At 38.6% G+C, this 22,166-nt stretch overlaps 1 protein-coding gene across 11 annotated transcripts in view; it reads left to right on the top strand.

Annotated features, from left to right (window-relative positions):
- RUFY3 (RUN and FYVE domain containing 3) overlaps positions 1-22,166 on the top strand; it is a 90,029-nt gene that overhangs the window by 14,312 nt on the left and 53,551 nt on the right. Inside the window, exons 1-2 of one of the 11 annotated variants that reach the window (XM_036852170.1) lie at positions 6,915-7,370; positions 7,523-7,710. The exons of 5 other annotated variants lie outside the window; for them this stretch is intronic. In XM_036852170.1, the coding sequence (XP_036708065.1) occupies positions 7,533-7,710 (178 nt within the window). In that variant the 5' untranslated portion in view covers positions 6,915-7,370; positions 7,523-7,532. Of the gene's footprint in view, positions 1-6,881; positions 7,711-15,305; positions 15,427-22,166 lie in introns of those variants that run through there. 5 more of the 11 variants (XM_036852176.1, XM_036852175.1, XM_036852169.1 and 2 more) reach the window with 5 other exon arrangements.

Here is a 22,166-nt window from a genome sequence, read left to right as displayed (position 1 = left end):
ATGGTGGGGCAGAGGCGGGAAAGTCTGAAACCTCATGATCCGTAAGGAAAGGAGAGATTAGCAGACTGTGACAGCAAAAGGCATGTAGAAAGCGGGAGAAATTGTTTCAGCATATTGCCTTTAAGAATATGGTTTTTCTCTCTAATTTTAGAATCTGTTTGCGGACTGTCCACAGACATTTATCTGCTTCCCCTGCCTTTTTTATGAACTTAGGAAATCTGGTCACCTGTTATGAAGGCTTGGTAAAATTCCGACCCCTCTCTCCTCTTCCTTTCTCAAGTCCCAAGTGATGCCCCAGCATACCCTTTACTCAGATCGCCTTTTTTACTTTCCTCTACCTTAGTCCCTTGAACATTCATCCTTACTGACTTTCATTTCTTGTGATTGATAGGGTTTTTGGGTTTTTTCCCAGTACTCTCGATGACAGAATCACATATTAAAATGATGATAATGGCTGCCATTTACTGACTGCTTACTTTGTGTAAAGTGCCATGTTGAGCATTTTACTTTCATTACTTCATCTAACTCTGAAGTAGTTAATATGAGTATCGCCATTTTGTCAGTGAAGAGACAGGCGCAGAAACAAGCACTCAGCTTGTAAGTGATGGACCTAGGATTGACTGTGGGCATTCTGGCTTGAGTCCACATGCTCTCAGCCTCCTTCACCACCTCCCATAACTGGAATCACATCCTAAACTGGAGGTTCCTCTTTAGGCAGCAGTAACCCTCTAGTTCCTTGTTCTACCCAATAAAGCCCTATTTGCTAAAAATGAATGAATGTGAAATTCACAAGCCACCAGTGTGATAGAGAAAATAGTTAGGTATGTAAGCAACACTGAATAGCCATGTGTGTGACAGGGATTTAGGAATTTCTTAAACACCTATAATTTCCTGTTTCTTGTCTATTGCCTTGTTCTTCCTTCATATCCATAGAGGCTAGACATAATAGGTGCTTTATACATGTTAAATCATTGAATCTGTTGTGTATAAATGAATAAAGCCTGTGTTAGAATGACATGTTTGTTGGGGCATAAATATAGCTTGATTTTCTAGAACTTGGGGGGTTTCATGGTTGAAGTGAAACAGTAGGGTGGAAATATATCATTGCAAGAATATAGAGTGCTTTAGAGTTACATATCTATACCAACAAGTATCTATGGAGTATCTGGTATTTGGTAGGTATTATTTTAAGCAGGTGTGTAATGGTGTGTAAAACAGGCAGAGTTCTTCTCATGGAGCCTGTGATCTTTGTGAAGCTAGTTATTTAGTTCCATTTTTATAGCTGAATAAATTGAGACAAGCGGAGGATAAGTTTCCCAAGATTGTCTACTAAGTAGTTGGTAGCTTTACATCTGTAAATTATTACCCACTGCCACGTAGCCATGAGATCCATTTTAGTTATTAAGGTAGGAGTTATTTTCAGTCTTATGCTCGTTAATTTTACAAGAAAAATATTATGCAATGTAATAGTCCTGGTGGTGTTTTTAGCAATCATAACTCAGCTTCTCAGGTATACTCATAGTATATATTATCTTCCTTGGAATATCTACAAAGTAATACTGAGCCTGCCAAGTGTATAAACCTAAACTTGTAGCAATCTCAACATTAGAGGTAGATATAATAGATCTTTGTGTGGGAGAGGGAAGGAAGTGAGAGGGAGGACTGGAGCATGTGACAAAGTCATGATCTTTCAATTGAATCATCTTATAATTTAGCAGAAACATCTGGACTTTCCCAGATGGCATCATGATGATAATTCATCAAGGGAACCCTTTTGTGCTAACAGCAACTAGTGAAATTGGGGGGAGGGGATAAGACTTTTCTTCTTAAATTGTAAAACCATGACCCAGGAGGCCTTGGGAAACAGACTTGTGAGCTTTACAAACTGATGTAGTTGCACAAGTTGACAAATTTTAAGAACCACTATTGTGTGCAGAATAGGAATTAAGTAATAGGAGGAGTCAGCTAACTGTAAAAGAAGTAAGTGAAGTGGTCTCTTACCCTCAAACCTGTTGAAGAAGAATTGGCATACCTACCAGAAATCTGTTTCTGAAAAGTATCTAAATAATATCATTTAAAACGAAAAAATTAGAAATAACCCAAATGCTCACCAGCATGAAAATAGATCAAAAATTGCTATACATACGATGGACTATTACCTTGTAACACAGCAGCCCAAAGGATAAAGTACAAGCTACACACTACAATGTGGATAAATCTTAGAAAATGCAGTTTTGAGTGAAAGGCTTAGGTTATATACAGTATGAAACCCTTTTCGCTACAGTTAAAAAAAAAAAAACAAGCTAAAATATTATTTAGGCATCCGTGTATTTGTAATAATATTTTTAAAATAAGACAGTGATTTACACAAAATTCAGAAGTAGCTGCCTCAAAAGGGGAGGCAGGAATTCAGAACAGAGAAGGAGCATGTAAATGTAAGACACTGGTCTGTTTCTCCAGTTGGGCAATGGTTTCATGGGTATTGGTGGATTTTTTTAAGAATTAAAATTAGGCATAGAAGTTTGTTATTTAAAGAAGTTCTGAAATGAGTCATTTTAGAAAATAGTTCCCCCCCCCCACTTCATTTATCTTTTAACACTTCTAAATGTATCTGGTGTTCTTAATACGTCCACCCGGATAAGTAAATGTGGCGGGAACTCGGTAAGATGGTTTTTTCAATGGTACAGTTAAGCAAGTGACATCCTTCACGATAGTCAGGAAGAATTTGGTTTACCCTTCGCCAGCACAAGCAGAAAGATACATGCTGAATTCTCAGCTTCTCAGAAAATGCCCACTTGGGAATTCCCTGGCGTTCAATGGTTAGGATGCAGCACTTTCACTGCTGGGACCTGGGTTTGATCCCTGGTCAGCGAGCTAAGATCCTGCAAGCCTTGCTGCTTGGCCAAAATAAAAAAGAAAGAAAGAAAAGAAAATGCCCACTTATTAAAAACGTAAACTAGATGTATAAAGGTGACTAAGTGGAATATATGGTTTGTGAAACATTAAGGTGTAAAGTATGAAAGCGGTTAAAATTTTTCTCTGCTTCAAATCTTAACTTTGTTGAAATAACTGTTTAGGAAATTTCAAGAGGACCTTGCCTGTGTTACTTTGTTTTTGCTTTTGTTTTGTTTTCTTTTATTTTCCCTGAGTAAAATTTAATCCTTGGGGTGGAGTGCTGAAGCTGCAAAGTATAGAAGAAAATAATGGACTTCAGGGGCATTCTAGAAGCAGCTGGGGATCCCGGATCTGCCACTTGCTAATCTTGTGATCTTGGGCCAGTTATGTGGCTCAACTTTGGTTTCCTTGAATGTAAAGAGGGAATATCAATACCTACTTTGCAGTATTCTTTCTTTGTTTTTGGCTGCATTGGGTCTTCGTTGCTGTGCACAGGCCTTCTCTAGTTGCGGCGAGCAGGGGCTACTCTTCATTGCGGTGCACGGGTTTCTCATTGCAGTGGCTTCTCTTGTTGTGGAGCATGGGCTCTAGGCGCGCGGGCCTCAGTAGTTGTGGCTCGTGGGCTTCAGGAGTTGTGGCTCGCGGGATCCAGACCGCAGGCTTAGTAGTTGTGGTACACGGGCTTAGTTGCTCCTCGGCATGTGGGATCTTCCCGGACCAGGGCTCGAACCTGTGTCCCCTGCATTGGCAGACGGATTCTTAACCACTGCGCCACCAGGAAAGTCCCAACTTTGCAGGATTCTTGTGAGGATTTGATATGATATTTACAAAGCACCTAACAGAAAATAAAAATTCAATAAATGATACTACCTTAAGTAGTAATAATTTTTCCACATCGTATAACAGGGACATTGGGTGTGACAAATCAGCCTTTGTCTTATAATAGTAGCTGAGTAAATATACTTTAAAGGAATGTAACTACTAACTTTGAAAAGTGAATCTCATTTGCTTTGAATCAACCGTAATGTGGAAAATTCATGCTGGGTAAGCAGTTAGAACATAGTATTGTTCAGATCATTATCTTGGATTTGAACTTCACATAGCCTTGTTAATTCTGTTTTAGGGCCACAAACTGTACCCCAGACCTCCTCACAACTCTTTTACAAATATATGCAGTTATTCTCAAGTGGAATCAAATGAGAAAATAGTTCAATACAGCTTATAAGTAGTGTGTTTATGAAAAAAGATTATGAGAAAAAAGTTCAAGGTTTGTATGTCTTACTGATGACTTAATATTGCCTTTATATTCTAAGCTAATATGTTTACATAGTAAAGACCCAAATGTAAAAACATTACCAAGCAATATTTAAAATTATTTTTATTAGTCCTCTATTTAGTGCGTGTTTTCATAGTAAATTCATTGCTTATGAACAGAACAATGAGTACTGTCATGTTGAAGACTCAAGAGTGTTTACCTGCAAACAGGTATAACTGGGTAAAAGTACAGGTTTTCCTGCCCACCCACAGTTCTTATTTCTGAAATAACTGCTAATACCTCCTCAAACTGATAGGTATGGGAAATTCAAGGGTAACCAGTGCAGACAGGTTTTTCTCTCCTTGGCAAAAGTTTTAGTTGCTTTGGGCTTCCTTCCTTGTGTCATCTACCTGGAGAGAAGGACCTTTGGAAGGAATGTTAATCAAGTTTCTGTGCTTATTGACCTAGATGTTCTTGTTGTGCTAGTACGTTGTAATCAATCCAGATCTCCTGTTCAGGGTTAAGTAAATGCTTATTGTTTGGTTGGTGGGAAGATTGTCCATCATGGTTTGTGACAGGCTGAATTCAGATGTTGGTGGACACAGGCAATCCCAGAGCATTCAGATTAATTCACCTATTCACAGTTCTATATTTTAAGAATGTATCAGTGACCTAGAGTCTTGATGTCATATGTACAGATAGCCAGGGCTCTTTGGTATTGTGGTTCCAGGAACTATTCAGTGTAATTTTAAAGATTTTAATGACTGCTTAACTGTGTTTTGAAGTATTACATGGCTTAAAGTGAAACTATAAACTATCCCCCTTTAAGTTTTAATCTATAAAGATGTCTGGCTAGAAAGGAATTGCATTGTAATTAAATGTGAATGTGTTAAATAAAGACTTATATTCAGTATTTGGATATGTAAACTCTGCTTCCTTGAAGAAGTGATCTTGTCTTACTGCTGCATGCCCAGTGCCTGGCACATGGAGTACTCTCAGTGAATATTTACTGAATGAATGAATGAATGAATAGCTCTGGTCCAGATGTAGAATAATGTTGGAAGAGATTTAAATAGAAATGAGTAAACCTAGTTGGAATATTTTATTTTCCTTAGTAACTTGCTGATTTTCTTCCTAATTATAAATAAGCATATACGTATATGTATTCTTAGATTGTACCAGATTGCCTTCCCTCTAACAATATGAAAATACCTGTTTACCTACAGAATCTGGTTCTTAGCATTTTTTCTGAGTTCAATCTCAAATTAGGATGGAAGCATTTATGAATTTTTTTGTATTTGCTGTAAACACTTTATTCCAGTATGGCTTTCATTTTCATTTACTTTAGAAAAATTTGTTTTATTGAATTATAGTTATTTACAATGTTGTGTTAGTTTCAGGTGTACAGCAAAATGATTCAGATATATATATATATATATATATATATATATATATAAAACACTTGTGCTTCCCTGGTGGCACAGTGGTTAAGAATCCACCTGCCAATGCAGGGGACACAGGTTCGAGCCCTGGTCCGTGAAGATCCCACATGCCACAGAGCAGCTAAGCCCGTGCACCACAACTACTGAGCCCGTGCACCACAACTACTGAAGCCCGCGCACCTAGAGCCTGTGCTCTGCAACAAGAGAAGCCACCGCAATGAGAAGCCTGTGCACTGCAGTGAAGAGTAGCCCCTGCTCGCTGCAACTAGAGAAAGCCCGTGCACAGCAACGAAGACCCAACGCAGCCAAAAATAAATAAATAAATATTTTTTTTTAATTTATGAAATTTTAATAATAAGGAGAAATTTTTCTTTCAGTTTTTAGATATCCCTCTGATAAGAAATCCTAGAACACGATTAATCATCTTGGGGCATATTTCTTGAAGTTTTGTGCTCCTCCTAAAAACCAGACCGTTAAGTAAAAACAAACAAAAAACAAACAAACAAAAACTTGTTTTCAATCATCCAAAACGTTTTCAAAGAAAATCTTTGTCATCCCTTATTTCCTTGTTATTTATGTAGCTCAGAAAGCAAGTGCCTAACTTCTTGCTACCAAGGCATAGAGGTCTCATTGGATAATATAGATATGTGGTGAGTGGGTAAACTGGTTGATTGGTTTAAGAGAACTGGATAATGTGCCCTTAGCATGTTCCAGGATGGGAGAATTTTTAAGATACTAGAAACTAATCTAATGCAGAAACTTGGTAAATACAGCAATATCAAAAGAGGGAGGGGGAAATTGCCATTAATCAGGAAGGATTTTACTTTTTTCACTTCAAGTTTATTTTTCTTGCACTTCTGTCCTGTCTAAAAAGTTAGGTCTTTGTACTTTGGAGAAGGAAATTATGAATGCCTGAGAGTATGATATTTAAATGGAAAATCTGCTTTAGTTTTTCTTAAAACACCACCTTTAGCAGAGCAAAGAATTTTGATAGCTAAGTATATAAGGAAAAAAGAGGTGAATTATGTGCTTGTTAAAGTAATCTAACTACCTCTTTTACCATCTTTGCTGTGCAGTATTACCCAGTATCAATTGTCTTCCTGTTATCCAGCCCTTTTATCCCACAGAGAGGGGAATTGATGAGGATATGTGCATTGTGTTATGTCTGATCACAGTTTGACTAGCATAGTCTGGAAGTGGGTTGTGCAGGATGAGAGCTAGCAGCCTAATTGCTCTCCCTGCATCAGCAGCATCTATAAAGCATCCTGGGAATTGCTCGCACTACGTTCAGAGCAGCTGGTCACATGAGCCTGAATTTTCAGTTCAGTTCATTAGTCAGCCATTTTGGTCAACACCCTGCTTACTGCGCACGACCAATCCTATCAGAACTCAGCATCCCAGCTCCTCTGAGCAGATCCTGGAAGTGATTTCTGCAGTTCAGGATTTTTTTTAAGCTAAATCGAAAATATTGGTTTATTTTTTGTTCGTTTTTTTTTTTTTTTTTTTTTGTACTTTTTTTTTTTCCTGCACACAGAAGGAGGATTTTTCACTTACTCATACAGAGGCCAGTTTTTCAAAGCCAGCTAAGGTAGCATCGGCTGTGCAGGATTTGAAGCCTCTGGCTCAGCTGAAAAAGAAGGAGGTAGGGAAGGGAAGATAACAAGAGAGAAGCTGGAAGAAGACAAGCATCATCTTATTTTGCCAGGTGGTAGGAGCTGTCTATGAGAAGAGATAGTGTAGAATTGTTTATCTTGAACAGTTGGTTCTTAAACCATAAGGTGTGTTTTTTTTTTAACCTCCCCCACCCCGTTTCTTGAGAGCTTTGTTGCAGAGCTTTGGATTTGGGGTTTTTGTTGAGGAGGCTTTAATTATTTTTGTGGGGTTTGTGTGTGTGTGTGTGTGTGTGTGTGTGTGTGTGTTGTGGTCTCAGCTGAGTCATCATGTCGGCTCTGACGCCTCCCACCGATATGCCGACCCCCACCACTGACAAGATCACACAGGCTGCTATGGAGACCATCTACCTTTGCAAATTCCGAGTGTCTATGGATGGAGAATGGCTCTGCCTGCGAGAGCTGGATGACATCTCACTTACACCTGACCCAGAGCCTACCCACGAAGGTATGGTCAGAACCCATCCACTAGTATCTCACCAGCATCCCCATTGTTACTCGGGCGGGGAGGGTCAGGGAGAGGCAGGAAGAACCCATGCTGTAAACTATTAACAAGCCTGAAAACCTTTCATCCTTACCTACCACCAGCTCCCCTTCTCTACTTTACTGGGAAAAATAATTTTTCCCTGCCCCCTGAGGTATCCTTTCAAAAGATGCTGGTGCTTGTTTAGAGTTCTTTGTCTTGAAGCCTCTAAAAAGAACGTTTGAGGTCACTTATCACATCTGACCCTAATCAACAATGAAAAAGCTATTAATTCTGATTAGATGCTAAAATATTATAGAAATTGTAGTGATTCTTAATAAAGATAAAAAAGGATGACCATAATTATAGGGTTGTACGTGATATAGTTGAAACGCTCATGAAGGGTATCCTATCGTCAGGATATAATGTTAAACAGGCTATGATATCTAGAAAATATTTGGTCAAACATTTTTTTTCTTTAATAATATAGATTATAAGGTTAGATGAGAAAGCAATTTTACATTCAGTGCTTATTTAATGAATATGGTGTCTTAAAAAAGCACAATGCCTTAAAAAAGCATGATTGATAAGGTAATTCCTTCCCATGGAACCCATTGGTCATTGCTTTTTATAACTTATTTGTGGTATCTATGATGACCCATTTGAAATTTCCACTGTCAGTACCTTTGAAACCTTTGTGGTTCTTGACTTGTGACTTTCTCCCAGAACCTTTTCTAAATTGTGAGAGCGTTTCATCTTCTACCCCTAAATTCTCTTAATACAGTAAGGAAGAGAATTTAACATGAGTCATAATTTGAGTCAAATTGTTTTGTATTTTTATGTAGTGACCTCTTAGCTAGTGTTTATTCTCTACCCTTAAAATAATGAAGACAGAAATGCTCACGTATGGGAATAAAAATTCTTCATAAAATCTGCCTAATGTTTAGACATACTGCAGGATAGAGGGCACAAGGTGAACTGCACTTAGCAATTGGGTTAGGAAAAGTGATTCCTTTCCCTTGACCTAGCGTCATCGCAATCTTATCATGACTCAGATTTCACCCTTTGTGTCTGAAAAGGATTTTATTTTCCCAGTTAGACACTTTTAGAGAGGGTTAACATCACAACACAAAGCAGTCATTTGGGTGTGTCTTTAAGGGCAATGTTTAAGTAGTTTTTAAGGCCCTTTGCATCTTTTAACAATTGGTTTGTCAGCTGGACAGCTTCCTTTGGCTCTAAGTTTCAGAATGTGCACAGGGGTTAGAAGACATCAGCTAGAACTGCATACAATGCCAGTACTGTTCAGAACAGCCTCCAAAGCTTTAAAAATCTTTAGGGAAGAAAAGTACATTTTTAGAAGGCTACCAAGAAGTCTTTTAGCAAATGCCTCAGTTTGCATATTTTGTTTTAAAAAATATTCATTTTGAAAGTCATGCAATATCAAATATTCCCTTAATTATAAAATTTAGTGTGTCAGTGTCTCAAAATAACTTTTAACAAATTTAATAACTTGAATACATATTTGTTTTTTGAGCAAGATTCCTGTGAGTGAGCAAAAGTGACCTGTTTGGTTCACATAAGCATTTGTAGTGGTGCTGTTTGAATTCAATATGGAGAAATACGTGATGGAAAATGGATGAGGGCTGCAACCTAAGCTTAAGTGGCACATCCTTAGACTAAGGGAAACAGACAAATAGGAAGTTCCCAACACCTTAGAATCAACTATGGAGGGTGTGGAGGAAAATAGAGAAATGCTAACAAATGAATTTTGGAATTCTGCCTTAAATTGGGTAAAAGAAGCAACAATTTCAAATGATTAGCACTAGAAGTAATAAAAGAAAGTCCAGACCCAGGAAAACATCTATAGGCTTCGTGATCTAGGAAACCAGGTAAATAAAATACAGGGATTTTATTTCCTTGCTCCACTGGCTAACTCTGGATGTCTAAACAGTCATTTGAACCAAAGAAATGTCTGCTTTAATATTGATGCTAGTGACAATAGTTAAGCTTAATTTAGCTACTAACCTTTAAGTGGTGATCACCAGGCCAGTGATAATGGGAATCTTTCTGTGTTGACAAAATGGAGCACCTGGTGCCCAGGCACAGGATTATTCAGAGAATACTTCAGACATCTGACCACGCAAATCCTGCATTGGGGCCCTCTGACTCCCACAAGAGAAAACGGGCAAAAGCATAATGTATCCTCTTAAGAGAATAATATAGACTAACTTTGTGGCCTCAGCACTACAAGCATGGTGGTTTCCAACTTTTGTTTTCTGAAAACAGAGTTCCTTCCTTCACTGTGCTGTCCAAAGTGTAGGCCTGGACCTAGAATTTCTGCCTAGCTTAACTCATAAATACGTGGGAATAAAAACTCAATTATTTCAGTGCTTATTGGTGGTCAAGGAGGTGATCTTTCTCTCATTTCTTTTAATACGCTTTTTTTTTTAAAAACCTGGAGCAAATCTCCAAATCTTTAATTGTAAGGAGAAGGTTCAGCAAAGGCTTCATCCAGTAAGTGACACTTGGGCTGGGCTCAACCTTGTGTGATCACTAGACGATCACCAGGCTGACACCGTGGCGGGTAGGGGTTGGAGGGGACGTTTCAGACAGTACATAGTGAGCTGGCCAAGCTCGGGTATAGCAAGTAGTTAGGAGTGGTACCTACCAGATAGTAGGTTAGGAGGATTAAATGAGATAATTAATGTAAGGTGCCCTATAAATTTAGTTATTTGTGTAATAGTAATTCATGGAGCAGTGGTTTGAGCTGCAACAGTTTAAGCCCCATTCTTAAATCTATTGCCATTTTAGTGTGTATTTCTGTTTTTATATCTAACCTTCTGGAGTAGTCTAAACTAGTTGTTTACCAGACAGACTAAAGGTTAGTAGCTTAAATTCATATAAACGAGAAAATAATCGGTTAAAGATAAAACGCAGTTATCAAGAAATACTTGTTTTCCTATTAACCTTCTTTTAAAGAAGAGGAATCTGGCAATGAGAGGTGAAACACAGATGATCGGTTTAGTGCAGTAAAATATACCATTTGGTTATAAAGACAACTATAAGCTTTGAATTATTAAATTTTTTTTAAAGGGGAAGAGGAGGAAATGAGTCTTTTTTTTTTATTGATTGATTGATTGATTGATTGCTATGTTGGGTCCTCATCTCTGTGCGAGGGCTTTCTCTAGTTGTGGCGAGCGGGGGCCACTCTTCATCGCGGTGCGCGGGCCTCTTCACTATCGCGGCCTCTCTTGTTGCGGAGCACAGGCTCCAGACGCGCAGGCTCAGTAGTTGTGGCTCACGGCCCCGTTGCTCCGCGGCATGTGGGATCTTCCCAGACCAGGGCTCGAACCCATGTTCCCTGCATTGGCAGGCAGATTCTCAACCACTGTGCCACCAGGGAAGCCCCTGAATTATTTTTTTTAACTTGGAAAATATCCTTCTCAAATACAGATAATAAGAGGCAGACTATGAAGAAATGATACATTGAGCAGACACATTGAGGAGAGAATCTCTGCTCAAGTCTTTGATTTTAGTGTTACTATAGAGAACTGTATGTGATGGCCGACTTCAGACATGCTGTTACTGCATACCTCTGCAGTTTTCCCCTGGTAGTTTCATTTTGCTTTAGTGTTCATTTAGAGTATCTGGCACTTATACTGTAATGTATAAAGAGATAGCTTATATGTAACATCTGTGAGTGTAGTAATGATACTGCACCACATGCAAGGAGTGTGTTTTGGTCTGTCAGTTGGTCAGAAATATTTATTGGGCATCCCTTGATGCAAAGTCCAGTTCTAGAGACTAAGAAATGGTGTCCCTTGCCCTCAATGAATTCACAGTCAAGGAAAAGAGATGAAACGAAGATGTCAGAGGCTGCTGTAAAGCAAGTGTGAACTACTTAGTTGCTAAAGGACAATCCTGTTCCTTAGGAACTGCACATGGAATTCAAAGCCAGATAACACTTAGAGTGACCACACTTCCCAAAGGACAGTATGGCTGTAGATTTAGGATCAGGTTTTTCCATTCAATAGGGAATACGCTACTGATATAATAAGGAAAAATCCCCTGAAGATGAAATGGAAAATGTTTGTTATCCAGTGACTGTGGATAGTGTCTGGTGCTGAGATAACTCCATTGACATTTACTAACATACTTTTACTCATTAATATCACTGCACACTAGTAAAACCCCATCCTGCCTGGGACCTGCATATGTTTTAATGAAACAAGTGCATGTCCCAGTGGGCATTTTGTCAGGGGAAGCCAAATGGCTGTTTACCAAGAAACTTCATAGCATGAATTCACTACAGTCTAGTGCAGGGCTTCTAAATCTGGGAACTATGATTCAAAACATTATATATAAAATTTTACATCTGTGCTTTTTTTCTTTCTAGGGGAAAAATCCTTAGGGTCTGTTAGAACCCCCAAAGAAAAAAAGCAGTGTGTAAAAAACACAGTTTTTATCATAAGATCAGAACCTCGGCCCTTAATTCAATGTACATTTAAGTACCCCACCTATAATTTATGCTCCACACTATGCTAGGTCCTGAGGTACAGCACAGTGAATAAGCCCGCTCCTCCGTATTTTCTGAGCTTATTGACAAGTGGGAGGTAGGGTAGTTCAACAAGTAAAATGGCAATCACTGCAGTGCCATGGTACACGAGCCAATGTATGAAATATATATGTATGAAATTATATAAACCAGATTTAAGGCATCTGGCTATTGTAGTTTTCTGCTATGATTAAACAAATAGTGCTGTATGTGTTAGGCCATAAAAGAGGGATATATGTGCTCCGTTCCACAACAGAAGCTTAATTTTGTCTTTCATTTTAGTTTCCGCAACTACCAGGGTCTAATTATGTCACATCCAGATTCCTACACCTACTTTTAGCTTTTCTCCAAACCATTTCTCTTCCTATACTGATTCATTCTTTATAAAATTGCCAAATGAGTCTTCAAGAAAGTAAACTTTTCATTCTTGTACAAGAGCCTGTTTCAGGAAACCTTTATATTGAATGTAGATAGAATATTCCTGAAAAGGTGGTAGTGGTGGTGGTGGTGTAGCAAGAAGAGATGCTATGTTTTATTGAGCAGCTACTTTGTGCCAGGAACTGTTTCCTCTAAGTAATATATATGCATTATCTCATTTAATCCTTACAAAACCCTTTGAGCCTAGGTACTGTTATCCCCATTTTACAAATGGACAGATTCAGAGATGTAGTAAGTGTTGGAGCCTCCATCCAACCCACATGCAGCTCACCTACACCACAATTCAGTGAGTGTACGTCCAACAATAGACCTGCGTGTCATAAAGAACATCTTCCTCCCAGTCTCTGGTGACATATTTCCAGTACTTTTGTACACAATTGAACGTGGCATTGACCAGCTTATGTCCAGTGAGCATCCAAATGAGTCCAAAAGCATGCCAGTTGGGGCAGGCTTGGTGATTGCCATCAATTAAATTGGATACCTTAGCATTTTATCCACTTGGGTTTTTTTTTTCCTCTTTCCACCCATTTTTATAAAGTCCATAAAAATATTTACATAGTTGTGCAGATGCTGCGAAACAGTAAAAATGGCACACTGCTGAAACTGACCTGGTGGGCAGGCAGCACCTCTATGTGCTAAATTTAAAATGCTTCTCAAGTAGATGTGCAAAATGACGTGGAAAGCTGTTTGTGGTAGCAGTAATGTTCATGATTATGGATTGTCTGAAACAGTAATGACGTTGAATCCTTATTCTTTAGTTAACTATTCCCATGCCCTTCTTTTGGGTAATTTTACTTATCAAATGTTTTTTCAAACTCCTTTTCAATGCTTACCTACTTCAACCAGGCTGTGATTCTGCACTTTGCCGAAACCCTGATTATTCTTGTTGTTATACTATTCCCGCTTTAGATTCTCTGTGCTGACATTAAATTAGGAAAGGGTTCATCAGTGAACCTTCTCTAACAAGTCCAATATCCTTCATCTCCTGAATCGTTGGATACTGTCTGTGTCACTTGACTGAATGCACTTGAAATCATTCTCCAGTGATTTATTTTAACCTATGTGATTCATACTTTATGAGATTATACAGAAAGTTCTTTAGGGTAAAACTTTTCTTTTGCATCCTTCAGAAGGCCTTATATTACTGTGTACTGTTTATTGTAGCTATCTAACACACTTTAGGTGAACTCATTAATGTCTCATAACCCCAGAAAATAATCACTTTTAAAAGAAAAGATTATGAAAAGATTATTGGAATACCTTCCCTCCATTACACATAACTTATGGTTTCTGGGTATTTTAAATTTTTAAAAATCATTTATCTCATATTATAGACTCACTGTATCTTATTTCAAAAATGGAAGTTTAGTACAACAAATAATTTGTTGTTGTTGTTTAAAATATCTATGAATAATATTCAGTGCTGATGAAAGTGTGGGAAGGCTCAGATAGGGCTCTGCTAGTAGGATATATATTGGTACAGCCTTTTTGGAAATCACTTTATCGGTGTGAATCAGGAGCCTTGAAAAATTAAGTTCCAGTGGTTTTACCAGATATCTATCCTAAGGAAATAATCAGAGATAAAGGCAAAATATATAGGTATATATATTTATCACTGTATTATGATTTATAGTAGCAAAACTTTAAATGCAACTTAAATAACCTAACAGGAAAATTGTTCAATAAATTGTAGAACATCAATACAACAAACACTAATGGTGTTGTGGAAGAATATTTAATGGCAGAGGGTATTTTTTAAAATATAGTAAGTTTTAAAAGCTGTCTCCCAAGCCACATATACACTGTGGTCACAGTTTTTTTTTTTTTTTTTTTTTTTGGCTGCATTGGGTCTTAGTTGCCACAATTTGATTTAAATATAGGTAGACGTACACACAAGTGAAAGGAAATGTAGCAAAAATGTAAAAAAGTGGTTTTCTCTGGATAGTGGAACTACAGATGATTTTTATAGTCTTCATACTTCATTATGTCTTCCAAATATTCTACAAGAGGATATATTACTATAATCAGGAAACAATGTTATTTTTTTTCTTTAAAGAAAAAAGCTTAATGAAAACTGTAGATGTGCAATCATCTATCTTTCTAACTCAGAGTTAAGTACCTTCCATGACAGAGTTTCCCACATCCATGAATAGGCGAAATAGCCTAAAAGTGGAGCTACTGCTTTAGATTCAATTTCCACTATAATTTTTTTAATATTTCTAGTAAACATTTTGAGTTTTTCCAGGTCACAGGTCAGGGTTTATTTTTTGGCATGCTTTGTTTTCAGAGCTGTCTAAATGCTGCATGCAGTGCACAAGGGTGACCCACAGCATTTAGACTTAGGTGCATTTAGTACAGCATTTGATTTATTCCTTTCCTGTGTTCAGAAAATAAAACCTGAGTTGCTAGGATTCCCTGTTTTACAGAATCGTGTTGTTCTTTGATTTCGCTCTGGCACTCCTCCTTTTGTAATCTGCCCTCAGTGAGATTATTGGAATATCTGTTGCCACCAACCCGGTTAGCCTCATAGTCAGGTTCTCTGAGTTGTGATTACGTGTGCACAAGGCGGTCTTTGTGAACGTCTCAAAGTGAAGAGGTTATAGCTTTTACTACCATCTCAGAAGCCTGCCCGACAAAGTTCTTCGGACAAGGTTCATCCCTTCTTGTTGTTCTGCTCCGGGAATAGTCTGGCTAGTCACCCTTACAAGGTAAGTTTTACCCACTTGCCTCTGAGATTTTATAAAATCCGAAATCTGGGAGAGAAGTACCAGCAGAGTTCCATTTGCACCTCAATCCGTAATGAAACCATAGAAGAGCTACATGTTTCCTCTGAGCTGACCGTAATGTGCTCTCCCTAAAATCAGCTTTCTCCTTCTGATTTCAGGTCTGCTTTCAGTTTCTTCCCAACTCCCTAGTACTCCTGTCACTGGAGTCCGCTTTAGTGCCCTGTCATTAATCACAGTGCCTTACTACTTACTGTCTTTCCTCTCTGTTGGTGAGCTTTTTCTGGACTTTTTTTTTTTTTTTTTTTTTTTTTTTTTTTTTTTTTTTTTTTAATTTTTATTTATTTATTTATGGCTGTGTTGGATCTTCGTTTCTGTGCGAGGGCTTTCTCCAGTTGTGGCAAGCGGGGGCCACTCTTCATCGCGGTGCGCGGGCCTCTCGCTATCGCGGCCTCTCTTGCTGCGGAGCACAGGCTCCAGACGCGCAGGCTCAGTAATTGTGGCTCACGGGCCCAGTCGCTCCGGGCATGTGGGATCTTCCCAGACCAGGGCTCGAACCCGTGTCGCCTGCATTGGCAGGCAGATTCTCAACCACTGCGCCACCAGGGAAGCCCTTTCTGGACCATTTTTGAACGGAGCTTTTACTTTAACGTGTGACTTTCTTAGTGTAGTTCACATTAACTCTTCTTTGGGTTATCAGCGCCTAGTGCCAGAAGGTTATTTGTCCTAAGCTAATCACGGACATCTTTATCATTTTCCAGAGGTAAATGCTGTACCAGATTAGATAACTAATACTCAGTGATGGATCTCAGATTGGAATTCAAGCTGTTGGATTCCCAAGCCTGGGTACGTGTGAGACCTGGCTAGGAAGAGAGCAAGGCTGTCATTTGAGAGCACCCACAGTACTCTCTGCGCTTCAGTGTGGTTCTGTATTATTTCGGGTTTGTTGGTTGTGCCCCTTTTTTGGGAAGGTGGAGAGGATAATGGGGCATGATTTTCCTTTGCGGTTGTTCCAGCCCCACTGGGACTGCTACGAAGTACTTTTGAGTACAGGGAAGTAAATACTAAAATTCATTCCCTTGCAATTTTTTGTATTTGAACTTTGCCAGAGAACAAATAGATGAATTTGATGAGCTTAGAAACACATGTGTAGAGGGACAGTGAAACATACTTATTGTCAAATGACCCCTAAGTATTTATTTTTCATCATAATTAAATTTTCCCCAATAAAAAAATATTATATCAGCGTATTGAAAATAATGGGGTTCTTTTAGAAAAATATATTTAGAATTATTATATATATATGAATTTTAGTGAAAACAACTTTATTTTTCTAGTTATAAAAATAATATATTCACATTTAAGAGTCACAGAATACAGACAAGTAAAAAAATATAAAACAGTAGAATTCACCGAAAATTCTAGCACCTATCAGTAACCACTGGTAAGGTTTAGCAACCTGATTCTCTTTTTTAATGTATACACATGTGGTTCGTTTACAAACTCGCACCATTTTATGCATGTAAGGTCATCCCATAACTGTCTTGTGTGACCTGCCGTTTTTCTCTCCACTTCAGTAAATAGAAATCTCTACTGCCTCATTTAATGTCTTCACATGTTTGGATGTGCCATAATTTCTTTCCTCCCTTATTACAGATATTTAGGTTATTTCTAAATTAGGCTACCCCAAACAGTTTTGGTACATCATTATGTTTATAATTTGAACACTTTTCACTTGAACAATTTCATTTTTAGAAGTGGAATTTCTGGGTCAAATAGTAATGTATTTTACTTTTTTTATACACGTTTCCAAGCTGTAATAAACATTAAAAAAAAATTTTTAATGCCATGGTGTCATGAATTTTCATATTGGCTGCCTGTTTGCAACTCATTTTTATCTTTCGCCACTGCAGTTGGTTGCGGTTTCCCACACTGTATTAAAATCTGAACTTTCAAAGGAAACAGTTGTGGGTTTTTAGGACAGTTGATTCAGCAGCTGCAAACTGCATGATAATGTTTTTATCTTTTTTTTTTGGTGGGGGGGAGGTTTCTTTGAGCTAGTGACAATGTCCTAGCAGAAGAGAATGAGTTTTACTGTTGATTGTACAGTGAGAAATTTCACACTTCTCTAAGATTGCTATAGTTTACTTTCTGCAGTGAAAAGGCTGCTGGAATTTCTTTTTTCTTTCTCCAAGAGCTGTAAAACTTAGGGTATGTATGAGATGTACTCTGTCTTATCTGAGAATTTCACAGTGTCCTCTTCTATGGGCAGCAGCTACCCAGTTGAGGTCCAGTTAGTCAGAGACGTTATTTTCTGCCATTGCAGCCATTCAGGCAAGAGGGCAAAGGGTCTCCTGATGCAGTGGAGGTCCCTTTTTTTCATCCCCTCACTCCCCGTCAGGCCCTGTGTCACCTAGCTGCTCACCTGACTTAGGAATCTGTTTTATCTTCTTTTATCTAATACCAATCCCTTTTTACCTTGCGTCATAGTTACGTAGTTCTCCTCAAGGGCAGTGTCTGTGGATATTTCCTCTTTGTCTCTTCTGTACAGATTAACTGTCCTAACTGCCTTAGTAAAGCCCTTTGCTCCCCGTTCGTGCTCAGTAAATATTAAACGGCTCAAATGTTGATAACTGTATTGGAAAAACCTACATTCCTCCTCTTGTGTCTCTCTTTTACTTTTACACAGAACACTTCACTTCTGACACTTCTTGTCACCAAATGTGTGTGATTTTTCCCAATACCAAGCAATTCTGTGACACCAGCTGGGTGTCCCACAGTTTAACTCCTTTCTGACTCTGCCTACCTGGAGATAACATCAGATCCCACAGATCAAAGGCTCAGACCCTCAAGACTGTTCCCTCCCACCCCACAACCGTACAGTTCAGCTGCCAAATGCAAGTTGTAGGTCCCCAGGTCACCCACCACTTCTCTCTGGCTGGGCTACAAATCGCAGGTTCCCATGACCTCCTCTCTCTTGAATTCAGTTATTTGCTAAACAGCTCACAGAACTCAGGGAAACACTTAACTTACGTTTGCCAGTTTATTAGAGGATATGATAAAGGAAGCAGATGTACAGCCAGATGAAGGGATACATAGGGTGAGGTCTGGGAGGGCCCAGAGCGCAGGAGCTTCTGTCCCTGTGTAGTTGGAATACATCACCCTCCGGGTGTGTGAATGTGTTCACCAACCTGAAAGCTTTCGAACCCCGTACTACTGGGATTTTAAGGAGGCTTCCTCACATGGATAAGACCAATTATTACCTCCATTTCCAGCCCCTCTCGTCTCTTCAGAGAGGTGGGGGAGTGGTGCTGATAATTCCAAGCTTCTAATTATGGGAACCAGATCCCATTCAGGAGACCACCCAGAGTCACCTCATTAGAACAAAAGATGCTCCTAGTGTATTTTTCACTTAGGAATTTATAAGGTTTCAGGAGGCCTCTGTCAGGGACTGGGCATGAAAACCAAATATATATTTCTTATTATAAATCACAGTATCACAGCAACTTAATACTACTTTTTCCAGGACCATTTGTATTTCTTTGCTGATATTTTTGTTTTTTTACTATACTTTGGGGAGAAGATAGACCTTGGCCTAAATTACTGGTTTATTATAACAGGACCTCTTAGCATTTTTTTAAGTTAGCTTGACAGTTCCTCTGCTAATATTTATTATTAGGTTACCAACCTAATTATATTATTGTTTAACAGTGTCTCAGCTGCCAAATTTGTCCTTGGTCTACTTACATTGACTTATGTTCTTTCCCTGTGTTTAATAGTTTAGTTTAGTTTAGTTTTGTTTTTTTCCCAATCCCATTCCCTCTATTTCCTTTGAATAATTATGGCAGATATACTTAGAGGACTCCAGTTTGTAGCCAAATCAAAATACAGGGCACAGGGCTTCCCTGGTGGCGCAGTGGTTGAGGGTCTGCCTGCTAATGCAGGGGACACGGGTTCGAGCCCTGGTCTGGGAGGATCCCACATGCCGCGGAGCAACTGGGCCCGTGGGCCGCGGCTGCTGAGCCTGCGCGTCTGGAGCCCGTGCTCCGCAACAAGAGAGGCCACGATAGTGAGAGGCCTGCGCACTGCGATGAAGAGTGGCCCCCGCTTGCCGCAACTGGAGAAAGCCCTCGCACAGAAACGAAGACCCAACATAGCAATGAATCACTCAATCAATAAAATAAATAAATCTTTAAAAAAAAAAAAAAAAAAAAAATACAGGGCACATATTGGTTTCTTATAAATGTGAAGTTGACATTGAGTACCTGTGATTTGCTAAGTACTTTAAATTAATTAACATTTATTTTCACAACAGTCCTTCAGAGTTATTTGTGATCAGTGGTTGGGGCTTCAGGAAGGCTCTCCCCTCAAGAAACTCTCAAGAAACTCTAGTAAACTTTTAAAAAGTAACACTCTAAATCAGAGACACCTAGCCTCAAGGAGACAGTGTAACTTGGTTACTTTTGTCTCTAAACTTGACTGCAACTCCCTCGTCTATAGTAATAATACTCCTGAAGAGAGAACGTATCAAGAAGAAGAGAGATCTCACAAGCCTGGGTACATAAACAATGGAGAGGCACTTTGAGTCTATTCCAGTGCTTCTCAGGAGGGATGGAGCTTCAGCTCTCCCTCATGGAGAGAAAAAAGAAGTATCTATGCAGGGTCCAATGTCAAAGCTAGGCCCTCTTTTACCAGACCACACTGCATCATCATTGAGTCACCACATACCGTAAGAACAACTATTTTACAGTACCACCTAATTAAATATTTCCAGAGCTAAGTAAATTAGTCTCCACGTTTAGCCAGGAAATGGTTCAGTGAACCTCAAATAACCTATGTGTCCTAATTCAGGGCCTTTGTATAGTTCCAGCCTGTCTCTTATCTCTTGACTTTAAAAGATGTCTTTGTTCATATGCATCTTAAAAATAAGATGATAGAGTCTGTTGGGAGCAGCATTTTTAACCATTTAACCCAAGCGTTTAGAGTGGAGTGGTGGTCCTGACGTTGCATTGGTCTCATGCCACCACACCCTGTGACAGTCCACTTGGCATTTATAAGGTATGCACTCCTTTCCTTGTGAGTCAGTGTTTTGAGTGAACTGAGGCTGTCTGTTTAGCCAGAGTAACTTTGGAAGCTCCCCTTTACCATTCACTTTAAAATTTATAGTGCACATCTGGCACAATTCTGATTGCTACAGCTCTGACTTATGCATTATCTAGAGCAAAATTTTAATCCAGACCTATCTTTTGTTATCAACCAGCAAGGCTTTAGATTATGCTTCTTTGCAATTTGTGAATATGTATTACGATACAAATTAAAGGTAATATAGTTTTTTAGACCAGGCGAAACATGCTCAAGGCAACAAAGTATTATCCCTAGAAAAAGGAAATGTTCTGGGAAAGAGACAAGAGTTGGTCATGCTGCCACCCACCTCTTTGATTCATGTATTAGATACTTTTGCTTTTATTGTTGTCGTTTTAATAATTTGAACATATTCCAGAGGGCACAATTTTTAAAAATCTTTTATAAATCCTTCTTTGGGGGTTATAAAAGAGCATTATGGTATCCATTCTTTATTACAATAAAATTGTGAGCATGCCAAGGTAAAGTGGGTAACAACTTTAAAAGGAGAAAACATACCTTTTACCTTTCTGGGGAGGAGGGCTCTTTTAAATTGATTCCATCACTCTGACACTCATAATTTTATATTTTGTTTTAGAAACAGAACAAAATATGTCCGGTTGGAACAGAAAAGTGCTCTAGATGGCCCATGCCAAGGGGAAAATCAGAGAGATCCCTTGTACCCACACCCATTTCCACCTAGAAATTCACTTTCCTGAGCTCTTCTTTGCACAAATCTTGGAGTTTCTTTATATTTTGCTTTAATAGAGTAGACTTTTATTAGGTGACAAATGTAGTTTTTAGTTAAAGAAATGAAGAATAAAATAGGAAGGCACCTTACGGATTTTCACAAGGTCACATGGCAAGTCTGTATGGCAAACTAACATGATCGTTAAAAGAATATTCTTATGAATCTATAATCCTACATAATATAAATCTGTAGCATATTATATTTTCAGGGGATTATACTTGAAAATCATATATGCAAATATATATATATGATGTATTTTAACACAAGTTCATTGTAAAATAATAATATTGTGCTTTTTCTGTATGAGATACTTTCTGAGTGTTCTAGACATAAATGCAAAAAAAAGCTCTTAAAACCAAAAGCATTTTTCATAAATTTGCCTGAACTCATTTGATGCTAGAATATGACCTGAATTTACTTAAGGCTATTTATAGTCTTTATCCTATTTAATTTCAATATCCATATGTTTCCTGCAGAAATACTAATGTGCTTGCTGGTGAAGTGCTGTCTCAGGCCCTGCTGGTTCTGCATGTTGGCCTCAGTATATGCCAGTTTACCTCTCTAAAAAAAATAAAATCCTGCATTTCAGAATACATTTGGCCAGAAAATATTCAGATAAAAGATTTTGGACCTGTGTTTACTCTTTTACTCCTTGCAGCAGGGCTGTAAGATAGGTACTCCTCTTGTCCATGATTTATAGATGAGGAAACTGACTGAGGAAAAACAGGTGAAGTACCTGGACCAAGGTCATACAGCCAGTAAGGGGTGGAGCTGGGACGTGAGCCCGCGCGTTCCAGCTCTTGAGTCTGTTCTCTGAACTGTCATGTTCTCCTACCTCTGTTTATAAAGTGAC

Source organism: Balaenoptera musculus, chromosome 5 (assembly GCF_009873245.2).
Source record: "Balaenoptera musculus isolate JJ_BM4_2016_0621 chromosome 5, mBalMus1.pri.v3, whole genome shotgun sequence".
NCBI lineage: Eukaryota > Metazoa > Chordata > Mammalia > Artiodactyla > Balaenopteridae > Balaenoptera > Balaenoptera musculus.
Note: the sequence above shows the minus strand (reverse complement) of the source record. Positions and strands in the feature narration are given on the sequence as shown.